The sequence below is a fragment of the Papio anubis genome, chromosome 6, assembly GCF_008728515.1.
Source record: "Papio anubis isolate 15944 chromosome 6, Panubis1.0, whole genome shotgun sequence".
Lineage (NCBI taxonomy): Eukaryota > Metazoa > Chordata > Mammalia > Primates > Cercopithecidae > Papio > Papio anubis.
The window spans coordinates 51,306,731-51,327,526 of record NC_044981.1 but is presented as its reverse complement, the minus strand read 5'-3'; the positions used below and the strand labels follow the sequence as shown (position 1 = coordinate 51,327,526).

The following is a 20,796-nucleotide window of genomic DNA, read 5'->3' as shown; positions in this document are numbered from 1 at the left end:
TGGAAACCTGCTTTGGGAAGTATTTGTTTTGATAAAAGAGACAGAGCTCTAGAATGGCTACTGTTAGAAAAGGCAAGCACATAGCATGACTGCTAACATTGATTGGCTGTTCATCATGTTCCTGATACACAGCTTAATTTGCGTCAGCAAAGGCCACACCAATTAGCCTTCAGAAACTCTTTATCAAGTAGGTCATGACAGTGACTTTGGTTAAGAGGATAGAATGAAAATCGTATGTGTCCGCAATAATTGGTTTAATTCTTCCCATCTCACTGAAGAATCCTTTAAGAATCCCCACATCCCCACTCCCCCCACCTCCCACCCCCCCGCCATGTTGGCCAGACTCGTCTCAAACTCCTGACCTCAAGTGATCCGTCCACCTCAGCCTCCCAAAGTGCTGCGATTACAGGCATGAGCCACTACACCCAGCCAACACCCTAAACTTTGAGAATCAGAAGCACTTATACTATAACATATTTACAGTAATGCAGAAAATCATAAATAATCACGTTAACCAACACACAAAAATGCATGAGACTGCCAAATGAATCTCAGATTTTACGTGAAGCAAATGGTAGCCATTTCCTCAACAACTGAGGTCTTTAATTCATCACTTTGGATAGAACCTAAAAATCACAGAGAGAAATTAGAAGTGAACCATCCTTAGATTTACTGCAACCACTGAATAAGGGTATCTTAACCTCTCTTTGCTCAAACCATAGATGGACGCTTGCTTTTCGGCCAAGTGCCTTTTGTTGAAATGGATGGGATGGTGCTGACACAGACTAGAGCCATCCTCAGCTATCTTGCTGCGAATTACAACTTCTATGGGAAGGACCTGAAGGAAAGAGTCAGGTACCATAGTGTTCATTACTCTACTTGATTCTTAGCCAAACTTCTTCAGTTCTCCACCAACTGAGACCTGGTTCAGGTGTACCTTTCAGCCTGGATTGAGACAAAAAAGACAAATGGGACAAAGGGGAAATGACTTGCTAGACCTGGCATGCGTTGTACTTATTCTTTTTTCTTCTTTTGAGACAGGTCTCACTCTGTTGCCAGGCTGGAGTGCAGTGGCATGATCGCAGCTCACTGCAACTACCGCCTCCTGGGTTCAAGCAATTCTCATGCCTCAGCCTCCTGAGTAGCTGGGACCATAGACATGCACCACCATGCCCAGCTAATTTTTGTATTTTTAGGAGAGACAGGGTTATGCCATGTTGGCCAGGCTGGTTTTGAACTCCTGGCCTCAAGTGATCCACTTGCTTTGGTCTCCCAAAGTGCTGGGATTATAGGCCTGAGCCACCGTGCCCAGCCACCTTGTACTTATTCTTAATAAGTACTCCACATCCCCCTTTTCTGTGTACTACTCATAGTGCACTGAATGTTGCATTCAACATTCTCATATTCTCTCCCCACTCCTAACAAAATATGTTCTTAGAAAATAAACTGGTAAGTTATTCCACATGAAGGTAGAAATGACTGATTCATCACACATACTGAGCATTGTATCAATGATCTATTGACTATAAATAATGCTCTAAAACGTATCTTGAAAACTCTAAAACAAACTTGAAACACAGTGACTTAAATCAGCAAGCATTTGTTATTGCTTACCTGTCTATGGGTGAGCAAGTATCTGGGTGGCCTATGTGAGTCTAGCTTGACTTAGCTAGGCTGCACTCACTGATGTCTGTAGTTAGCCAGGCTCTGGTCATGGGTGTTGGCTGACTATCAGTTGGAATATGAACGGACCATGTGTCTCTCATCCTCTCATCCTGAGCTTGTTCTCATGGCAGTGAGGCAGAGTTCTGAGAGCGACAGTGAAAGCATACTGGCCTCCTAAGTTCTGGGTTCAGAATTGGCACCTCATCATTTCTACCTCATTCCACTCATTAAAGGAAGCCACAAATAGACTGGGAAATAGACCCCATCTATTGATGGGAGGAGCTGCCAAGTTTCATCACAAATACAGAAGGGTGAAGTTTTTTGGCCATTTTTTGGCCTCTGTATACCACAGACATCTATGCTACGCTGGGCATTGTGCTAGGCCTGGCAGAAAATGATTGGGTAATTATTCACGGGGATAGTTTAGTTTCATAAGAAATAACTAGACTTAAGACAAAACAAGTACTTGCAACTATAAAATCTTACCTGGATTTGGGGTCATGGGGCCTGTTCAGAGGTCCCTAAACAGTCATCACTATAAGCATGGACACAGTGCGCAAGGTCAGTATACACAGAAGACGCAGTGGGAGAAAGACCAGGGCTCAATTGTTCAGAAAAAGGAGAGAGAACAACACAGGAATGAGCAAGGCCCACAAAAAGTAGCAGCCCATGCCAACTTTCCCATATCTTCATCTTTAAAACAGGCTTAGTCATTCCAACCTGTAATTCCGAAGGTATATGGCAAGAGAAGCAATGTCAAACAGTATGTGAACATGATACTTTTGTAAATAAGTACAAATATGCAAATGCACTCTGCTTCTTATTGTTTTGATGCAAAGTTTTTAATTGGTCTTTAAAAATCTCGTTTTTTTCTAAGACAAGCCCTGAGCTATAGATGGTGTTGTTAATATTCTTTTTCTTTGGGTTAGCCATAAACTACAGTAAACTAAAGCAAGTGGACTAGGTGACACTAACATGAAAGAAACATTATTTGTAATTCAAATAGGACAATGAAAGTATATTATTAAATTTTTTCTTTTTCTTTTTCATTCTTTCTTTTTTTTTTTTTTTTTTTTTTTTGAGACAGAGTCACGCTCTGTTGCCCAGGCTGCAGTGTACTAGTGTGATCTCGGCTCACTGCAACCTCTGCCTCCTGAGTTCAAGTGATTCTCCTGCCTCAGCCTCCCAAACAGCTGAGACTATAGGCACGTGCCACCACACCCTGCTGACTTTTGTATTTTTAGTAAAGATAGGTTTCACCATGTTGGTCAGGCTGGTCTCAAACTCCTGGCCTCAAGTGATCTGCCCATCTTGGCCTCCCAAAGTGCTGGGATTATAGGTGTGAGCCACCATGCCAGGCCTTTTTTTTTTTTTTTTTTTAATTTTTAAGAGATGGCATCTCACTATGTTGCCCAGGCCAGACCCAAACTGCTGGGCTCAAGCAATCCTCCTGTCTCATCCTCTGGCATATTTGGGCCATAGATGTGCCACTAAGCCTGACTCCATTATTCTTTATATGCTGTTAAAAAGAAAAAGACTACAGAAAACCATTAAAACAAATTCATTAAGCAATTAGCATATAATGGGGAATACAGAGACACTCTTGGAGAGATAACTAGCACAGTATGAACGTATAATAGGCCAGTAAATAACAGCAATAGAGATACTATGGTTTGTTTATTTATTTAGTGCTTGGCAATGAAAGGAAAACTTTAAAGGAAATTAAACTTTTCTTTCTCAGTTGTCAGGTCAACAGAAGACCTGTTAAATTATCTATCTTCTCTAAATAAGTGAAAATGTTCTGGTACTAATTGTTTTGTAGTTTTAATAAACTTCATTGAGTTTAGTTTTTAAAGCCATAATAATCAATTATTTGTTTATGGTAGATTTCAACTTAAGGGCATTCGTGAATTCTTTCATACATCCTTTTATTCAATAAACATTTCCAGAGACTCTACTATATCCTGGGCACTTGGCTGGTTCTGGTGCTAGAAATCATTCATGAGAGTGGAAGCTTAAGAGGAAAAATAAACATTATTTGCTCCTGCATCCATTTATACCAGAGAAGTGTTGGAGTAAGAACCCTACGCTCAAAACCTCCTCTCTGCCTGATGGTCAAATGGTTGTTTTGTCAGGATGGACATGTACATTGATGGCACCCAGGTCCTGATGATGATGATAATTATGGCCCCCTTCAAATTCCCTGAGGAAAAACAGGAGACGCTTGCTTCCATCATGCAGAAAGCTAAAACCCGGTACTTGCCTGCCTTTGAAAAGGTAGGCTTCAGGTATCCAGGGCTTTTACATTTTGTTTCTGAGAATATTTCAAGAGTGAATATCTGAAAAGAGACACAGAGGCCATGTTAGAGCTTTACTGCCTTTGGATCAAAACTTTAAAAAGGATCCAGAACAAATTACAGGCAAAATTATGGAACCTCCAATGAAACGGAGTTGGAATATACCAAGTACAATGAAAGCATACAGCATTTCTGTTCTGTCTTTTAAAATAAGACATCAGCCTAAGGTGTGACCACCGTGAATACTATCAGGTTTTTTTTTTTAGGTCTAATACTAGAGGCTAATTATGCCTCAATCAAAAGACAAACTCTCTCTCTCCCTTTTTTTTTTTTTTTTTTTTAAGACAGAATCTCACTTTGTCACCTAGGCTGGAGTGCAGTGGCGTGATCTCGGCTCACTGCAACCTCTGCCTCCCGGGTTCAAGTGATTCTCCTGCCTCAGCCTCCCTAGTAGCTGGGACTATAGGCGTGTACCACCATGCCTAGCTAATTTTTGTATTTTTAGTAGAGACCGGGTTTCACCATGTTGGCCTTGGTCTCGAACTCCTGGTCTCAAACTTCCAACCTCAGATGATCTGCCCGCCTCGGCCTCCCAAAGTGCTGGGATTACAGGTGTGAGCCACTGCACCCGGCAATCGGCCATTTTTTTAAGGAGCTCTGGTTTCTTTTATGCTTAACTTTTTCATGCCATAGTAGTCATAAAGAATGATGATATCTGTATGGCATCGGCACAAACAGGCAAAGCAGCTGGCAGCTGGAAGAGACTGCTTTGGGGGCTCCATCACTCCAGGCCTCTTTTGACAACCTCAAGAGCTTGCAGTTCAAATTCTCTCTTATTGGCTAGGTGCGGTGGCTCATGCCTGTAATCCCAGCACTTTGGGAGTCCGAGGCAGGTGGATCACTTGAGGTCAGGAGTTTGAGACCAGCCTGGCTAACAAGGTGAAACCTGTCTCTACCAAAAATATAAAAAATTAGCTGGGTGTGGTGGCGGGCTCCTGTAATCCCAGCTACTCAGGAGGCTGAGGCAGGAGAATCACTTGAACCCGGGAGGTGGAGGTTGCAGTGAGCTGAGATCGCACCATTGCACTCCAGCCTGGGCAACAGAGCGAGACTCTGTCTCAAAAAAAAAAAAAAAAAAAATCTCTGTTATTGACACACAGCAGTGAAGTGTGGCACCTGGGTGATGCATTCTGGCCCAAATAACCCTCCTTAATCGGATGTTGGATTATTTAGAATGCTCATTTATAAGACTATTTTATTTAACTTGGAGTTGGATATGATAGTTTTTGAAAATGTACCTTAGTGTCTATTATAGTTTGTTCCCAGAGAATCTTTTAAGAAAGTGGAATGATATGATTCATTTATATCATAGTTGTTATTTCTGAAATAAGTAGATGCTTAATACTTGGGTCTAGTCTTTGGCCAGGACTATGTTACTTCTATTCTGTAAGACACAATGTACTGAAGAGTTTTGATTGTGTTTTGGATTTAAATGCAAAGTTACTAATTTCCTTATGTTAAGTTAAAGAACTGGGAACTATTCAAAATGCGGCATCACCCTTACTTGCCATTGAGGCTTGGGCTTGTGTTATTTTTTTAGTTGCCAAACCATCTTTTCATGATATTCCTTCTGATCAAGAGAATATATCCTGGAGGCTGCTGTTTCAAACAAAGCATCTCTCTGGGGCTTTGGGATAGACCTTTTCTCTGAGTGAAGAGAATGATACTGAGCAGAAAACAAACCCTGCTTCTCTTATTCACCTATTACTGGATAACTAAACTGCTTTTTCCAAATCAAAGAATACTGTACTTCAACATAATACTTCAACTCAATAATGTAGATGCTGTATTTCAAAATATGTTAAGTCCAAGTTTTTGTATTTCGATATCAAATTTTATTCCTGAAAATGAGGTGAGTTTTAAACATTATTTTATAAGAAGTAGATGTTCATTATATAAAAAATTAGACAACACAGAGCTGTAGAATGTAGAAAGAAACCACTACTATCCTCACCACCCAAAGATATATCTCAGTCAGTATTATTTTTATATGGTTCTTCCTAGTTTTTCCCATATAAATACATTTTTATTTGTTTTTTGGACTTTTAGATAATTATGATTATACAGGAGATAATTTTGCCGGGTATTCCATTACAATTAACCCCTGATCAACATGTGAATTGGGGCATATAACTTTTGACCTCTCAAAAACTACGAATAACCTACTGTTGAATGGAAGCCTTACTGATAACATAAACAGTGGATTAACACATATTTTGTAGCTATATGTATTAAGTACTATATTCAAAGTAAGCAAAAGAAAAAACTTTATTAAGAAAATCATAACGAAGCGAAAATATATTTACTATTCATTAAGTGGAAATGGATCATCATAAAGGTCTTCATCCTCATCGTCTTCACGTTGAGTAGGCTGAGAAGGAGAAGGAGGAGGGGTTGGTCTTGCTGTCTCAGGGGTGGCGGAAGTGGAAGAAAATTATGTATAAGTGAACCTGTATAGTTCAAACCTGTGTTGTTCAAGGGTCAACCGTATTTAAAATATTTTCAGAATCAGAACTGCTATGTACCTACTACTTGGCAGTAACAAATGTCAGTACTTTTATTTTCTTGCTTAAGAATTTTGCTTTCTCATTAAAACAAATGTATATAGATAGCCGAAGTCTCCTTTGAACTGTACTCAAACATTATACCCTTCCTCTCTCCCTTCTCAGAGGCAACCACTATCAGAAATTTGATGTAAATTCTTTCTCTTCATTTTTAAAAATAGAGACCTGGCTTTGAGCTGTTTTAAAAGTATTTACACGTGTGGATCTTAAAATATTTTTATGTACATAGCATCATACTATAAGTTTGTTCTACTACTTGTTTTTATCAACCAACTTTATGTTTTTGAGGCAAATATCTTGTCATTGCTAATACATTTGTATTTATCCTTTTCGCTTTATTTATTCTATTTACAAAAACAAAACTTTTCTTTGAGTTTTCCTCTGTTTTTCTAGATCCTGGTAGATGATCTGGTTTTCTTTATCTCCAGCTTTTCTTCTATGGTTCAGAAGGTAAACATTTCTTTCTGAAACTATTAATCTTTATCCTTCTCTTGATAGGACAAAGATTCAACTTTTCTCCAAACTTCTTCCTGTTTCTGTTTTTGTTAAATAATATTTTATATCCAACTTGTTTTTAAACTTCTTCTAATTTTTTTTTTAAGCTACAACTTATGTATATTTATCAACACATTTAACTGATTCCTTGGCTAACCATTGCTCCTTGCTTCTCATGCCTTTCTTCTGGGTGCTTTTTCCTTCTAAGGGAAGAACATCTTTTTTGGACTTCTTTCAGGAAAGGTCTGTAAGTGGTTAGCTCTTTCAGTCTTTGCTAGAAAATATCTGTATTTTTACCTTTACTCTAAAATAATGATTTAGATGTTTATAGAATTCTAGATTAATAAATTGCAAACAACTCACAATCTTTCTGTGCCCAACCATCACCAGACACCTGCACGTTAGCTCACTTCAATCATGGCGTTATCAGTACTGCACAAAGCCCTCTTTTGCAGACAGCATAGACACTATCTATAAAATCTTCAGCAAGCCTTTGTTTCTTTGCAGTCAGCTTCTCTTCTGCAGATCCTGCCCATTGCCTCCTCACAACATAGTTTCCTACTTTCTTGAACAAATCTGCCTTTCTTTACAACTATCTTGGTAAATTCTTTGACCCGGTGCCACCAGCCCAGAGAGTGGTTGCTCACCCACAACACCTTTTTATCATCTCTTTGATTTGAAAACATTTTTATCCCTTTACAGAATCGACTCTTATTTTTGGCTCTGTGGTTGAAAATTCTTTTTCATCAGTTTGTTACCTCTGTCTCATAGGTGACTTGGGTTTCCTTATATGCTGTGTAATTTTTAGCTGTGAGTTTGTCTTCAGCAGGAGTTCCATTTCATTTATTTGATATATCTCATCAAGTGTTTGTACTATAGAATTCACTGATTCTGGCGATTTTTCCCCATCCACACTAACATTTATTTTTATTCTTGCATGTATCACAAGAAGAGACATAGCACTTGAATTTACCTTTGCTCCTTATTTATCAAGTGAACCCACATTTAATGCATCTGGTACTCACAGATGCACCTGAGAGGTTTCTAAATATTCACTCTTCACTGGATAGTGAAAAATTAGCTTTCTATGTGGCTCTGCTTTGGACTTCTGGGATCACATTTGTCACTTGTTTCTATTGGTGGTATAGCCAGTAGGCTTAAGCTAGCTGTAACTTTTGTGTCTCTCTGCACTGGTGGATACAATTTTACTTAGCCACCTCCAGGTTTATAACAGGAGTCCAGTACCAGCATTTCACCACCCAAAAGGCCTTGATAATCACTGACAAATTCCCCCCACCAAAATTGTGCCAGTTTACAACATGTGTTAGAGTGTTGGTTTCATCCTATTCTTACCAGCCCTGGAGATTTTTTGTTGTTGTTGTTAAGATTCTTTATTAAATCTAATCAGAACAAAGGCTTCATGCTCTTGTTAAGTATTTAGACATGCAAAATGGTTTTTACTCTCATTTGATATTCTTTATTATTTTTCTTTCTGTAGATTTTGAATGACCATAGAGAGGATTTTCTTGTTGGCAACAAATTCAGCTGGGCAGACATACAGCTGTTAGAAGCTATTTTAATGATGGAAGAACGCAGTGCTTCTGTTCTTTCTGACTTCCCTTTACTAAAGGTAGTGTATTAACATCCACACAAAGCCCAGAAAAAAATGAACAAAGACTGAAGCAAAATATGCCTCTAGGTCAATCTCAAAAGAAACTTAAGAACACTGGCGTGTGTGTGTGTGTGTGTGTGTGTGTGTGTGTGGGGTGGGGTTTTGTTGTTGTTATTGTTGTTTTTGTTTGTTTTTTTGAGACAAGGTCTCACTCTGTTGCCCAGGTTGGAGTGCAGTGGCATGATCATGGCTCACTGCAGACTTGACCTCTTGGACTCAAGCGATCCTCCCACCTCATCCTCCAGAGTAGCTGGTACCACAGGTGTGCGCCACCACACCTGGCTAACTTTTTTTCTTTTTTTTTTTGTAGAGATGGGGGTTTCTCTGTGTTACCCAGGATGGCCTCAAACACCTGGCCTCAAGCAGTCCCCTGGCCTTGGCCCACCAAAGTGTTGGGATTACAGGCATAAGCCACCATGCCCAGCCCAAGAATACTGTTTTAAAAATCATTCTGACCAGGCGCGGTGGCTCATGCCTGTAATCCCAACACTTTGGGAGGCCGAGGCGGGCGGATTGCGAGGTCAATAGATCAAGACCATCCTGGCCAACACGGTGAAACCCCGTCTCTACTAAAAATACAAAAATTAACTGGGCGTGGCAGCGTGTGCCTGTAATACCAGCTACTTGGGAAGCTGAGGCAGGACAATCGCTTGAACCCGGGAGGTGGAGGTTGCAGTGAGCTGAGATTGTGCCTCTGTACTCCAGCCTGGGGACACAGCGAGACTCCTCTCAAAAAAAAAAAAAAAAGTAAATAAAAAATCATTCTTTTCTTCATTTTGGTTATTTTTCTCTTGCTTATCTATAGGATCTGTTAGGAAATAAAACTTTATAAAGGGGGAAAATAATTGATTATTTTGATGTCTAGCATGAACATTAAAAACTTTCCTGTTTTTAGTGCTTTTAAAACTTTTCTTCCTGGCAAAGCAAAGCTCACACGTCTGTCTTTGTTGCTTCTCCCTCTAGGTCCTACCAGCTGACCCTGCCTGCTTTTAGTCCCCCTGATTGTGGGCTCCCAGATAGTTCCTCCATTGTTCAAAGCATTTGCTTAGGGGGTGCTGTCAGCCTCCTGTGGCACTGCCCCAGCCCTCAGACAGAATTCCCCTCCTGCCAGACCTTACCTGGCCTCTGTTCCAATTCCTGAGAAACATTTTATCTAATAGGTAACCACGGGTCTTGTGGTTTAAGAATTAGCAATTTTTCTTACAATAAAAGAAATGCAAGTTCATATAGTTATGTTAGACGTTTGTGTAAACCAAAAGAAGAAAAGAAAAAAGACTGGCCAGGTGCGATGGCTCACGCCTGTAATCCCAGCATTTTAGGTGGCCGAGGTGGGCAGAGCACCTGAGGTCAGGAGTTCGAGACCAGTCTGGCCAACATGGTGAAACCCCTTCTCTACTAAAAATATAAAAATTAGCTGTGCGTGGTGGTGCATGCCTGTAATCCCAGCTACTCGGGAGGCTGAGGCAGGAGAATTGCTTGAACCCGGGAGGTGGAGGTTTCAGTGGGCCGAGATCGCACCACTGCACTCCAGCCTGGGCTACAGAGCGAGACTCTGTCTCAAAAAAGAAAAGAAAAAAGACCTATAATCTCACCAGCCAAATGTTATCTGCATGAGATTTCCTGACCTATTATTTTGCATTTTCCCTCCAAATAGGGTCATACTAAAGATTGTTTTGTGGCCTTCATTTAACATTCTTTTCAATTATCATGAATACGTTTACAGGTCAACAAATATTCTTTTGCAATAGTATGCTATTTTATTTTCATTGATCAATAGAATCACATCTTCTTAAAAAAAATTAGAGCTGTGGCCGGGTGCGATGGTTCATGCTTGTAATCCCAGCACTTTGGGAGGCTGAGGCGGGCAAATCACTAGAGGTCAGGAGTTTGAGACCAGCCTGGCCAACATGGTGAGACCCCGTCTCTTCTAAAAATATAAAAAATTAGCCAGGTGTGGTGGTGTTCACCTGTAATCCCAGCTACTAAGGAGGCTGAGGCAGGAGGATCACTTGCACCCGGGAGATGGAGGTTGTAGTGAGCCAAGATCATGCCATTGTACTCCAGCCTGGGCAACAGAGTGAGACCTCATCTAAAAAAAAAAAAAAAAAAAGTGAGAGTTATGTAAAAAGAGCATAAATTCAGAAGTCTCATTCTCACCCCTTCCCTCCCACCACCCTGCTCCCATAATCACTTTATTGACATCACATGTATACTTCCAGTGTTCCTATTTATGCAGATAAAAGCAAATCAGAATATATAGTCATATTCTTTGCAACTCTCAACTTTCTTGCACAAAACAAAATAGTGTATATTCTGTTCTGCCCTGGACTCAAGGACCTTCCTCTTTCCTATTACATAAGAACATTTTAAATTAGTAGTTTATACTCCTTGTAGAGAAGTATCATAATTTACATAACCAGTCTCCTTTTCCTAGAAACAGGTTCTTTCCAATTTTTACCATGTTAACATTCTTTTTTTTTATTTTTTGGTGGGGGACAGAGTCTTGCTCTGTCACCCAGGCTGGAGTACAGTGACGCGATCTCGGCTCCCCGTAATCTCTGTCTCCTGGGTTCAAGCGATTCTCCTGCCTCAGCTTGCTGAGTAGCTGGGATTAGAGGCTCATGCCACCACGCCCAGCTAATTTTTGTATTTTTAGTAGAGACAGGGTTTCACCATGTTGGCCAGGCTGGTCTCAAACTCCTGACCTCATGATCCATCTACCTTAACCTCCAAAGTGCTGGGATTACAGGTGACAGCCACCGCACCTGGCCCCTGTTAACATTCTTACAGCTATTTTTTTTATTCAAAAAAAGTTTTTATAGAGATGGGGATCTCACTCTGTTGTCTGGGCTGGTCTTGAACTACTGAGCTCAAACAATTCTCCCACCTCAGCCTCCCAAAGTACTAGGATTACAGGTGTGAGCCACCACACTTGGCCTCTTATAGCTATTTCTTTGCTCACACCCATACTTATTCCTTTATAATAATTCCTAAAACAAGAATTGATAGGTCAAGAATATGAATGTGACCAGACGTGGTGGCTCATGCCTGTAATCCCAGCACTTTGGGAGGCTAAGGCGGGTGGATCACTAGAGGTCAGGAGTTCAAGACTAGCTTGGCCAACATGGTGAGACCCTGTCTCTACTGCAACTTTCATATTGTTCTCTTGTTTCAAGAAATTATTCTTCAAACTAAATAAAAGATAAAGAGATATTATTCCAACTTTAAAGTTGCAGTACAAATGGCAGGTGGGATGTGGAGAATTCTCAAGTGTTACTTAAGCCATGTCCCCTGTTCATAGAGCTGTAATATATACTTAAAAGTAGCTGCTGTTTCCCAGAATTCTAAATGCCCCCATTTCCCTTTACAATTGCAAAAGAATCCAATAATCTAGTTAATTCCATTTTCTTTTCAGGTCTTTGTGGGTGAATTTAAAACTATAATTTAGTTACATTTCTTCCTCTCAGAAGGCATCACAGAGAGTAGCTCTGTGTAGTGATAAAGTGCCCTGTGAAGTATAAAACATATAGACAGGGGAGCCCCAGGACTGGGAAGGGAAGGGAAGCCAGAGCTCATCGAATCAGGTGATACCCTGGAGACACAGTGGAGATACCTCTGGTGAAGGGGGGTGCAGCCCCCCCCAGCCTCTTCCGGGAATGAAATTGCAAAGCCTTCTCCATGTAAATTTCCATGAGCAATTTCCAAAATCATCTCCAGTTTAATCAGGGCATCCACATCAAGAAAGACAAAAAGATGTCCTTGAAGGGTTTGGTTTATCTGCAGACTCTTAAGGACAGACATTATAATTCCCACAAATGGAATGAGTTCAAACCAAATAAAAAACCAGGGGCTGCTTTCTGACTCTTTCTTTGACACCTACATGTGTGCATGTGTGTGTGTGTGTCTGTGAATCAAGTGATGGATTAGACACAATGGATCTAAGACACAACACCTGCAACTTTAACAGCAGTGGGAGTGGACAAGATTACAGTAAAGGGCCCACCCTATATGGGTCCTAGAAAAATTAGATTTTACTTTTTAACTTAAACAGAGTCACTAGATTTAAAGGGGTGTCAGACTTATAGGCATTTGTATGTATTTAATTATAAACACTTTGTATGGCTATTTCTAAAGCCTGCATTCGCTTTCTTAAGGTTAATTCCTTTAGTTCCTCGAGGTCACCTTTAATTTGACCTATGATTTGGGGGTGGCCAACCGAACAAAATCTTAAAGGGCAAATACCTAGTTTGTTTGGTGGAGGTGCACCAGACTTGGAGGAGGACCATAGGCAAAAACCTGATTTTATCTTAAATGAATTTCCTGGCAATGTTTCTTCAGTGGCTGCTCAAGTGTCCAGTTCATGTGTTCCACCTTTTCTTGAACTTTGCAGCTGATAGGCTGTGTGTAACTTCTATTTTATTTTTAACGGTCTTGTTAAATCTTGAACTGTTTTAGCTACAAATGCTGGCCTATTGTCTGACTTTAAAGTTAGAGGCAGTCTAAACCTGGGGTAATGGGGTAATGTCCTTTTTTTGTGTGTGTGACGGGGTCTCACTCTGTCGCCCAGGCTGGAGTCCCCTGACGCGATCCCGGCTCACTGCAAGCTCTGCCTCCCAGGTTCACGCCATTCTCCTGCCTCAGCCTCCCGAGTAGCTGGGACTACAGGCGCCCGCCACCAAGCCCGGCTAATTTTTTGTACTTTTAGTAGAGATGGGGTTTCACCACGTTATCCAGGATGGTCTCGATCTCCTGACCTCGTGATCTGCCACCTCGGCCTCCGAATGTGCTGGGATTACAGGCGTGAGCCACCGCGCCCAGCCCGATAATGTCTTTTAACAGTACTTTAGTTACTTCTTGTACTTTTTCTATCCAGGTGGGGAAAGGTTTAACTGACCCTGAAAAGGTGCAAACAAGCACTAGCATGTACCAATAGCCTCTGGCATGGGGCAGTTCTGTAATGTCTATAAACAAATTTTCACAAGGTATGGCTCTTTCTCCTGTTTAAGTTTCTTACAGAAGGGGTTCTTTTTCTTCTCCCTACTTTGTAACTCTTATCTAGTGGCTTAGCCGTCAGTGAGAAATTGGAATCCAGATATGGCAGAATCTTGCTGCTTTTAACTTTTAATATGACCATCGGCTCCTGGGAGCCTAATGAGAAGGTGACTGGTCTGATCTAGTCTTTACATTCTTCAGCTCCTGCCAGCCTGATCAGATCAGTATTTGGTTCCTCCAAGGTGCGGCAGCCCTTGGCCGATGGCCTGTTTGTCTTGCGGCCTTGGCCATTTTCCTCATTGTCTTCTGAACATTTATCTTTCTAGTGTCCTTTCTTTTTGTATCTCACACATTAATCTCTGTCTAGCCTTGTCTGGCTCTTGAATCCTTGCCTAACTTGACTTCTTCTATGTCTACATCCACGTCCATGTCCTCTCACATTGCTAATCTCTCTTTTTATAAGAGCTGTTGCCAACAGATTGGCTTTTTCTTCTTAAGCCTTTTCTTTTTCTTTTTCTTCTTAAGCCTTTAATTAATTTTTTTTTTCCCTTCCTGCTCCTACAGTCAGTTGGCAGGGCCAGGCAATGGCACGGGCCCTGCCCCCGTGCACTGCTGTCTGTCTCTCCTATTTTCTTCTGATTCTCTTTTTCACACTTACTCTTAGTCTTTCTTTTCCTTTTGCTCTTTTCCCAGCGCCAGTCCCTGGCTCCTTCTTTTTTTAGGTAGAACCGAGCTGGGGAGAGGGACTTAATCCTTGGCATGCCTAGCTGCCGTGCTTGTTGCTTTTGCTCTTTCCAGTTTTGTTCCTCGGTCACAGTTAACATACACCTTGGTGTCCACTTTTATAGACTGGGTGGTATTCATGCCTGCAGCTTCTGCTTTATGTTACCTTGGGCTTGCTTTACAAATGAAGTATTCATATATACTGATTTTCAGCAGCCTCAAGGTTAAATGGGTGTAAAGTCAAAATGCTTTATAGAGCCTCTTATAAAACTGACTTAGGCTCTTGTCAGCTCCTTGAAGCACTTCTGAAATCTTTTTTATATCAATTGCTTTTTTTTCTACTAACTGTTAGCCTCTGCAGAAGTGCCTCTCGGTACCTCTGCAAACACTGAAGCTGAGTTGCATTCTCTGGGTCTTTTTCCTCTTTTTTCTAGAGTTTAACCAGCCCTTTTCTTTATATAATTCGCCATGCACTTGGAGGGTTAAACAAGCATACCGAGAGTCAGTGTAAATGTTTACAGTCTTACCTTGGCTAAGTTCTAAGGCCCGAATTAAAGCAATGAGCTCAGCTTAACGACAGTATCCAGGGTTATCACTGCATATCCTGCACATCTCTCTCTTTGTGGGTTGATGAAGCCGCTCCCGTCCACGTATAGCTCCCAGTCTGCTGATGCCCAAGGCTGGTCCTGGAGGTCAGGTCTGCTAGAGTAAACTGAGTCCAACACCTCTACACAGTTATGCTCAACAGGGCTCTAGCTGCCAGAGCAAGGTGGCGGGTTCAGGGTGTTTCCAGTTTAGTAGATCAATGGTTGAAAAGGGCTGATAGATGAAAGTCTGCTGCCCCCCGCCGGATGTGGGCCTGGTCATTGTAATAGACAGGTCCTCGCATCTCCCTGAGAGGCATTTGCATAGCTCCAGCAAGACCAGATCTGAGAAGACCCACTTGAGTATCTTGACTTCCTTCCTTGGCCTCTTGAAACTCCGATCCTCCCCTTTGAGGTGAGACCTGGGGCATGTTAGCTCCTGAATCTGGTTTCTGAGAGGGCTGTTGGCCTCGGTAAAGGGGGATAGGCTGAGACATATGGAGAAAGAATTTCTATTATCTTTGGTGGCTCCTGCAAAACTGGCTTCTCAACTCCCTTTTTAACTCTGTGTCTGCTGGCAAAGCTGCTCTTACTTTTACTTTTGGCTTTCTTGCAATAAGCTGTAAAACAGGGCTAAATTTATGCCGGTTTTGTCTATATTATATTTAACCAAGAATCAATATAAAGGTATTTGATACAGGTACACTGGCTGTCCTCTGACCCCTGTCACTGAGAGACAGGACTAGCTGGATTTCCTAGGCCAACTAAGAATCCCTAAGCCTAGCTGGGAAGGTGACCGCATCCACCTTTAAACATGGGGCTTGCAACTTAGCTCACACCCGACCAATCAGGTAGTAAAGAGCTCACTAAAATGCTAATTAGACAAAAACAGGAGGTAAAGAAATAGGCAATCATCTATTGCCTGAGAGCACAGTGGGAGGGACAATGATAGGGATATAAACCCAGGCATTTGAGCCAGCAACGTAAACCCCTTTGGGTTCCCTCTCATTTTATAGGAACTCTGTTTTCACTCTACTAAATCTTGCAACTGCACACTCTTCTGTTTCGTGTTTGTTACGGCTCAGGCTGAGCTTTTGCTTGCCATCCATCACTGTTGTTTGCTGCTGTAGCAGACCCGCTGCTGACTTCCATCCCTCTATATCCAGCAGGGTGTCCGCTGTGCTCCTGATTCAGCCAGGCGCCCACTGCCATTCCTGATTGGACTAAAGGCTTGTCATTGTTCCTGCATGGCTAAGTGCCTGGCTTTGTCCTAATCGAGCTGAACACTAGTCACTGGGTTCCACGGGTCTCTTCCATGTCCCACAGCTTCTAATAGAACTATAACACTCACGCATGGCCCAAGATTCCATTCCTTGGAATCCATGAGGCCAAGAACCCCAGGTCAGAGAACATGAGGCTTGCCACCATCTTGGAAGTGGCCCACTACCATCTTGGGAGCTCTGGGAGCAAGGACCCCCCAACTTAAAACCAAAGTGTTAATAAAGGCATGCCTGTTTATCAAGCAATTCAAGTCAAGTCATAAACAAAAACCAAATTATCAAGCAATTCAAGTCAAGTCAAAAGCAAAAACCAAAGTGCCAGTACAGGCACACCATGGGTGATCAGGCCACACTTCCACTCAAATGGAGTGGGCAAGTTCCAAAGACCAGTCTTACCAAGTTTCAGATGTCTGGACTTAAAAGTGCCAGTTCCTTCCTGGTGTTCAGCCACTGCATTGATCCTCTGCAGGGGCCTGCCATGCACCGCTCTGACAAGGTGTTCCACCAGGGCAAATGCCTACCCGGGAGCGCTCTCAAGATCCATGTCACTCAGGCTGGCTGGATTCCCCCACAGGGATGCTCTACAGGGCAGGCATAGATGCCTAAGGGGCTGCCTTGGACGTCTGTTAATCACCTCGCTTCCCGGCCTGGGAACCAAGAAATGTAGCAGGACGAGCTGCAGACAAAACTCCTCAGACACTGGATTAAAGAAGGAAGAGGTTTATTCAGCCGGGAGCATCGGCAGACTTGTGTCTTAAGAGCCAAGCTCTCTGAAAAAGAAATTCTTGGCCTTTTTAAAGGCTTACAATTCTAAGGGGTCCATGTGAAAAGATCACAATAAATCCAGCAAGCATGGGGAATGTAACTGGGGGTACATGCATCAGCTAACAGAACAGAAAGTTTTGCAATACTTTTTCATACAATGTCTGGAATTTAGAGATAACACAAGTAGTTTAGGTCCGGGGTTGATGTTATTATTATTACTTTTTTAACTGCTAGGGCCGAGTGGTGGTACCAAGGTTGTCTGGCTATTTATCTTACTTTTGTTTCTTTCCAACTTTTTGCTTTCTCTCTTTCCTCCTGTCTTGTGAACTAGGCAAGGTTTGGGGGAGGAGGGCAGCAGGAGTAGTAGTGGTCTCCTTCCTTAGAACCATGTAGTAGTTGGGGGATAAATTGAGATAAACACTCTCTTTGGAATGCTTTGTTGAAATGAATTTGGAATTTTTAGTTACCAGTTGTAATATGAGAAAACAAGCTGGGTTTTCAATACAACAGGCAGAAGTGATAAAACCAGGCTGTTGTTCACATGTACCTTGGCAAGTGTCTCTAAAAATACTGGAGAGAAGCATCCTTCACAGTCATTTTGTGGCTTTCTCTCTCAACTGGACTCTCACATTCTGGAAAGCTACCAAACACTGGAATCAGAGGTTCAAATGGTCACTTGTCAGATTTCAGGCCTGCTGAACACTGATCTAAAACCTTTAGAACCATCCAGAAGGAACCCAGTTTCCCCATGGGAAATAGTTTGTTTTTCCCCAGGACTGGAAAAGCCTGGCAGCCCTAGACCTACTCTGCCTCACATAGCACAGGCATTCCTTTGGCTAGCCTTAGCTCTCTCTTGGAATCACTTGCGGATCCAAATTATGCATTCTCCTAGCCCAAAGGAAATGTAGGGATCATCTGGTCCAGACTGTTATCCAAACTCTCATTTTATGGATGTAAAAATAAGCCACGGGAACGTTAAGAGCTTTGCCCTATTGAGAACACAGAGTGAGCCAGTGATAAAATCAGGAGTAAAATGAAGGTCTCCCAACTTCTGGTACAGTGGCAGGTGGCTCAGATGCTGCTTCACCCTTTGCTCAAAAGAACGGAGCTCGCATCTCTCTGGGCTAATCGGCTTATATTGCCAATGTTTCTATGGTTGGTGTGATCCTTTAAAGCAGTGCTACTCAATGTGTGGTCCATAGACCAGCTCTCTTGGCATCCCCAGGGGCCTTATTAGAATGGAAATCATTTTTTATTATTATTAATTTTAATTATAGCAAAATACACATAACATCAGCTTAACCACTTTTATTGATACATAATAATCATATATATTTACAGAGTACATGTGACATTTTGACACACACATACAATGTGTATTGACCAAATGATGGTATTTAGGATATCCATCACCTTGAACATTGATCATTTGTTCAGATTGGCAACATTACAAATCTTCACTTCTAGCTATTTTAAAATATGCGATAAATTGTTGTTAACTATTGTCGCCCTGTCTAGAACTTATTTCTTCTCTCTAACTGCATTTTTGTAACTATCAACCAATGTCTCTTGATCTCTGCCTCTGACTCTTCCCAGCCTCTGGTAACCATCATTCCACTCTCGACTTCCATGAAATCAAATGTTTTAGTTCCCACATATGAGTGAGAACAGGTGATATTTGTCTTTCTGTGCCTGGCTAATTGCACTTAAGAACCTCCAATTCCATTCATGTTGCTGCAAATGACAGGATTTTACTCTTTTTTAAAATGGCTGAATAATATCAATTGTGTATATGTACACCACATTTTCTTTATCCACTCATCCACCAGCTTAACCATCTTTAGGTGTACTGTTCCGTAGTGTTAACTACATTCCACATTGTTATTCTACTATCACTACCTTCCATCTTCAGAACTATTTTCATTTTGCAAAACTGAAATTCTGCACCCATTAAACGCTAACTCCCATTTACTTTTCCCCTAAACCCTAGGAAATCACCATTCTATTTTCTGTCTCTATGAACTTGACTACTCTAGATACCTCATGTAAGTGCAGTCGTATAGTATTTGTTCTTTTGTGACTGATTTATTTCACTTAGCTTAATATCCTCAAGGTTCAACCATGTTATAGCATGTATCAAAATTTCCTTCTTTTTAAAGGCTGAATAATATTCCATTGAATGTATATACAACATCTTGTTGCTACACTTGGTCTTAGCCAAAAGGCCGTGAAGAAATGATGATATCCTGTTTACGCATTCATCCTTCTATGTACGCTTGGGTTGCTTCCACCTTTTGGCTGTCACGAATAATGATGCTATGAACATGGATATACTAATAACTCTTTGAGATCCTGCCCTCAATTATTTTGGATATATGTCTAGATACAGAACTTCTGGGTAGAAATGCAAGAAGCCTTTTTTTGCCTCAAGAGCCCCATCTGCAATGACTAAACCAGAATCTTTCCCTTGTGGTGGCTCAGGAGTCTGTGATTTTGCAAGCTCTCTATCTCCAGATGTTTATTTTATATGAGGCACTGCTCTGAAGGACTTCCCACTGGAGACTTGCAAGGGAAGAGAGGAAATAGCTTTATCTGAGGCGGGACCTGAGGAGGCTGCTCCACCAGCCTGAAGGGAAGAATAGACTTTGCTGCTGGTTAGACATGAGTTGTGACTTTGGAGTAATGAGGTAGCTGTCTCCCCGAGAGGATTTTGAAATCAGCCTTCTTACTTTTGAACGTTAATTCATTTGAAAATGAAAAAGTGTGGATTAATAGGTAACGTCTTAAAAAAAAAAAAAAAACAAACCTAAGAAGAGACTGAAAAAACAAAAACACCAATGAACTCTGCTTCTCAGGAAAAAGAAAAGTGGAAATGAATAATAAAAGAACTATGAGGATTCTCTGATAGATCCAAAATTGCAATATAAAATGGCCCAGGGTGCATGTGGGCCAATAAATGAAGTGGGCCAGTGGGTGGAGATGCCCCAGTGGATGCTCAGGGGGCATGTCTGAGTCTGGGTAGTGGACAGGGCTCAGGACCCTTAAGGCGGGCCGCCACTACTCAGCTCCAGTCAATTGCTGATGTAGCTGAGCCTACCCAACTTCTCCAGTTTTTCTGAAGTTTTCCAAAACAAGCCTGATATCTGGAATGTTTATGTAAATTTCCCAATTTTCATGGTTGGTTTTGTATAGGTTTATTATACAAATTGGGTTATTCTTGTCATACCCAACTAAATCAGAGCCAAGGGTAAAAAAGCACTCAGGAGACATAGAACCTGCCTCCAAAATTAAATTTTCCACAAGCTCAGCTGCTGAAACGGCCTGCTGTAACTCTAAGACTATTTTACCTAATGGCTGCCGAACCAACCTGCTGTGACTCTGACTGATTTTACTTACCACTATCACACAGTAATCAGAGCTTGCCAGTTCTCAAAAACTTCTCTAGTGCCAATTAGCTTTTTTTGCAAAACTATAGCTGAGATTTTCCTTTCTAATAAAACTCCCAACCCTCTCCTTGTTCTTTGGACATACTGAAGACCACCGTTCTGTGTGTATGCCTCAAATTACAATTATTACTTCACAAATAAAATGTCTTCAATTTAGAGTTTCATCTTTTTTTTTTTTTTTTTTTTTTAAACAGAGCCTCACTCTGTCGCCCAGGCTGGAGTGTAGTGGCATGATCTCGGCTCATTGCAACCT

At 41.4% G+C, this 20,796-nt stretch overlaps 1 protein-coding gene across 1 annotated transcript in view; it reads left to right on the top strand.

Moving 5' to 3' along the window:
* The first annotated feature begins 3,076 nt into the window (after positions 1 to 3,076).
* Positions 3,077 to 20,796, top strand: part of LOC103883727 (glutathione S-transferase alpha-4-like) — a 29,331-nt gene continuing 11,611 nt past the window's right edge. The window contains exons 1-2 of the mRNA XM_021937367.2: positions 3,077 to 3,942; positions 8,580 to 8,711. Of these exons, the coding sequence (XP_021793059.1) occupies positions 3,802 to 3,942; positions 8,580 to 8,711 (273 nt within the window). The 5' untranslated portion in view covers positions 3,077 to 3,801. The remainder of the gene's footprint in view (positions 3,943 to 8,579; positions 8,712 to 20,796) is intronic.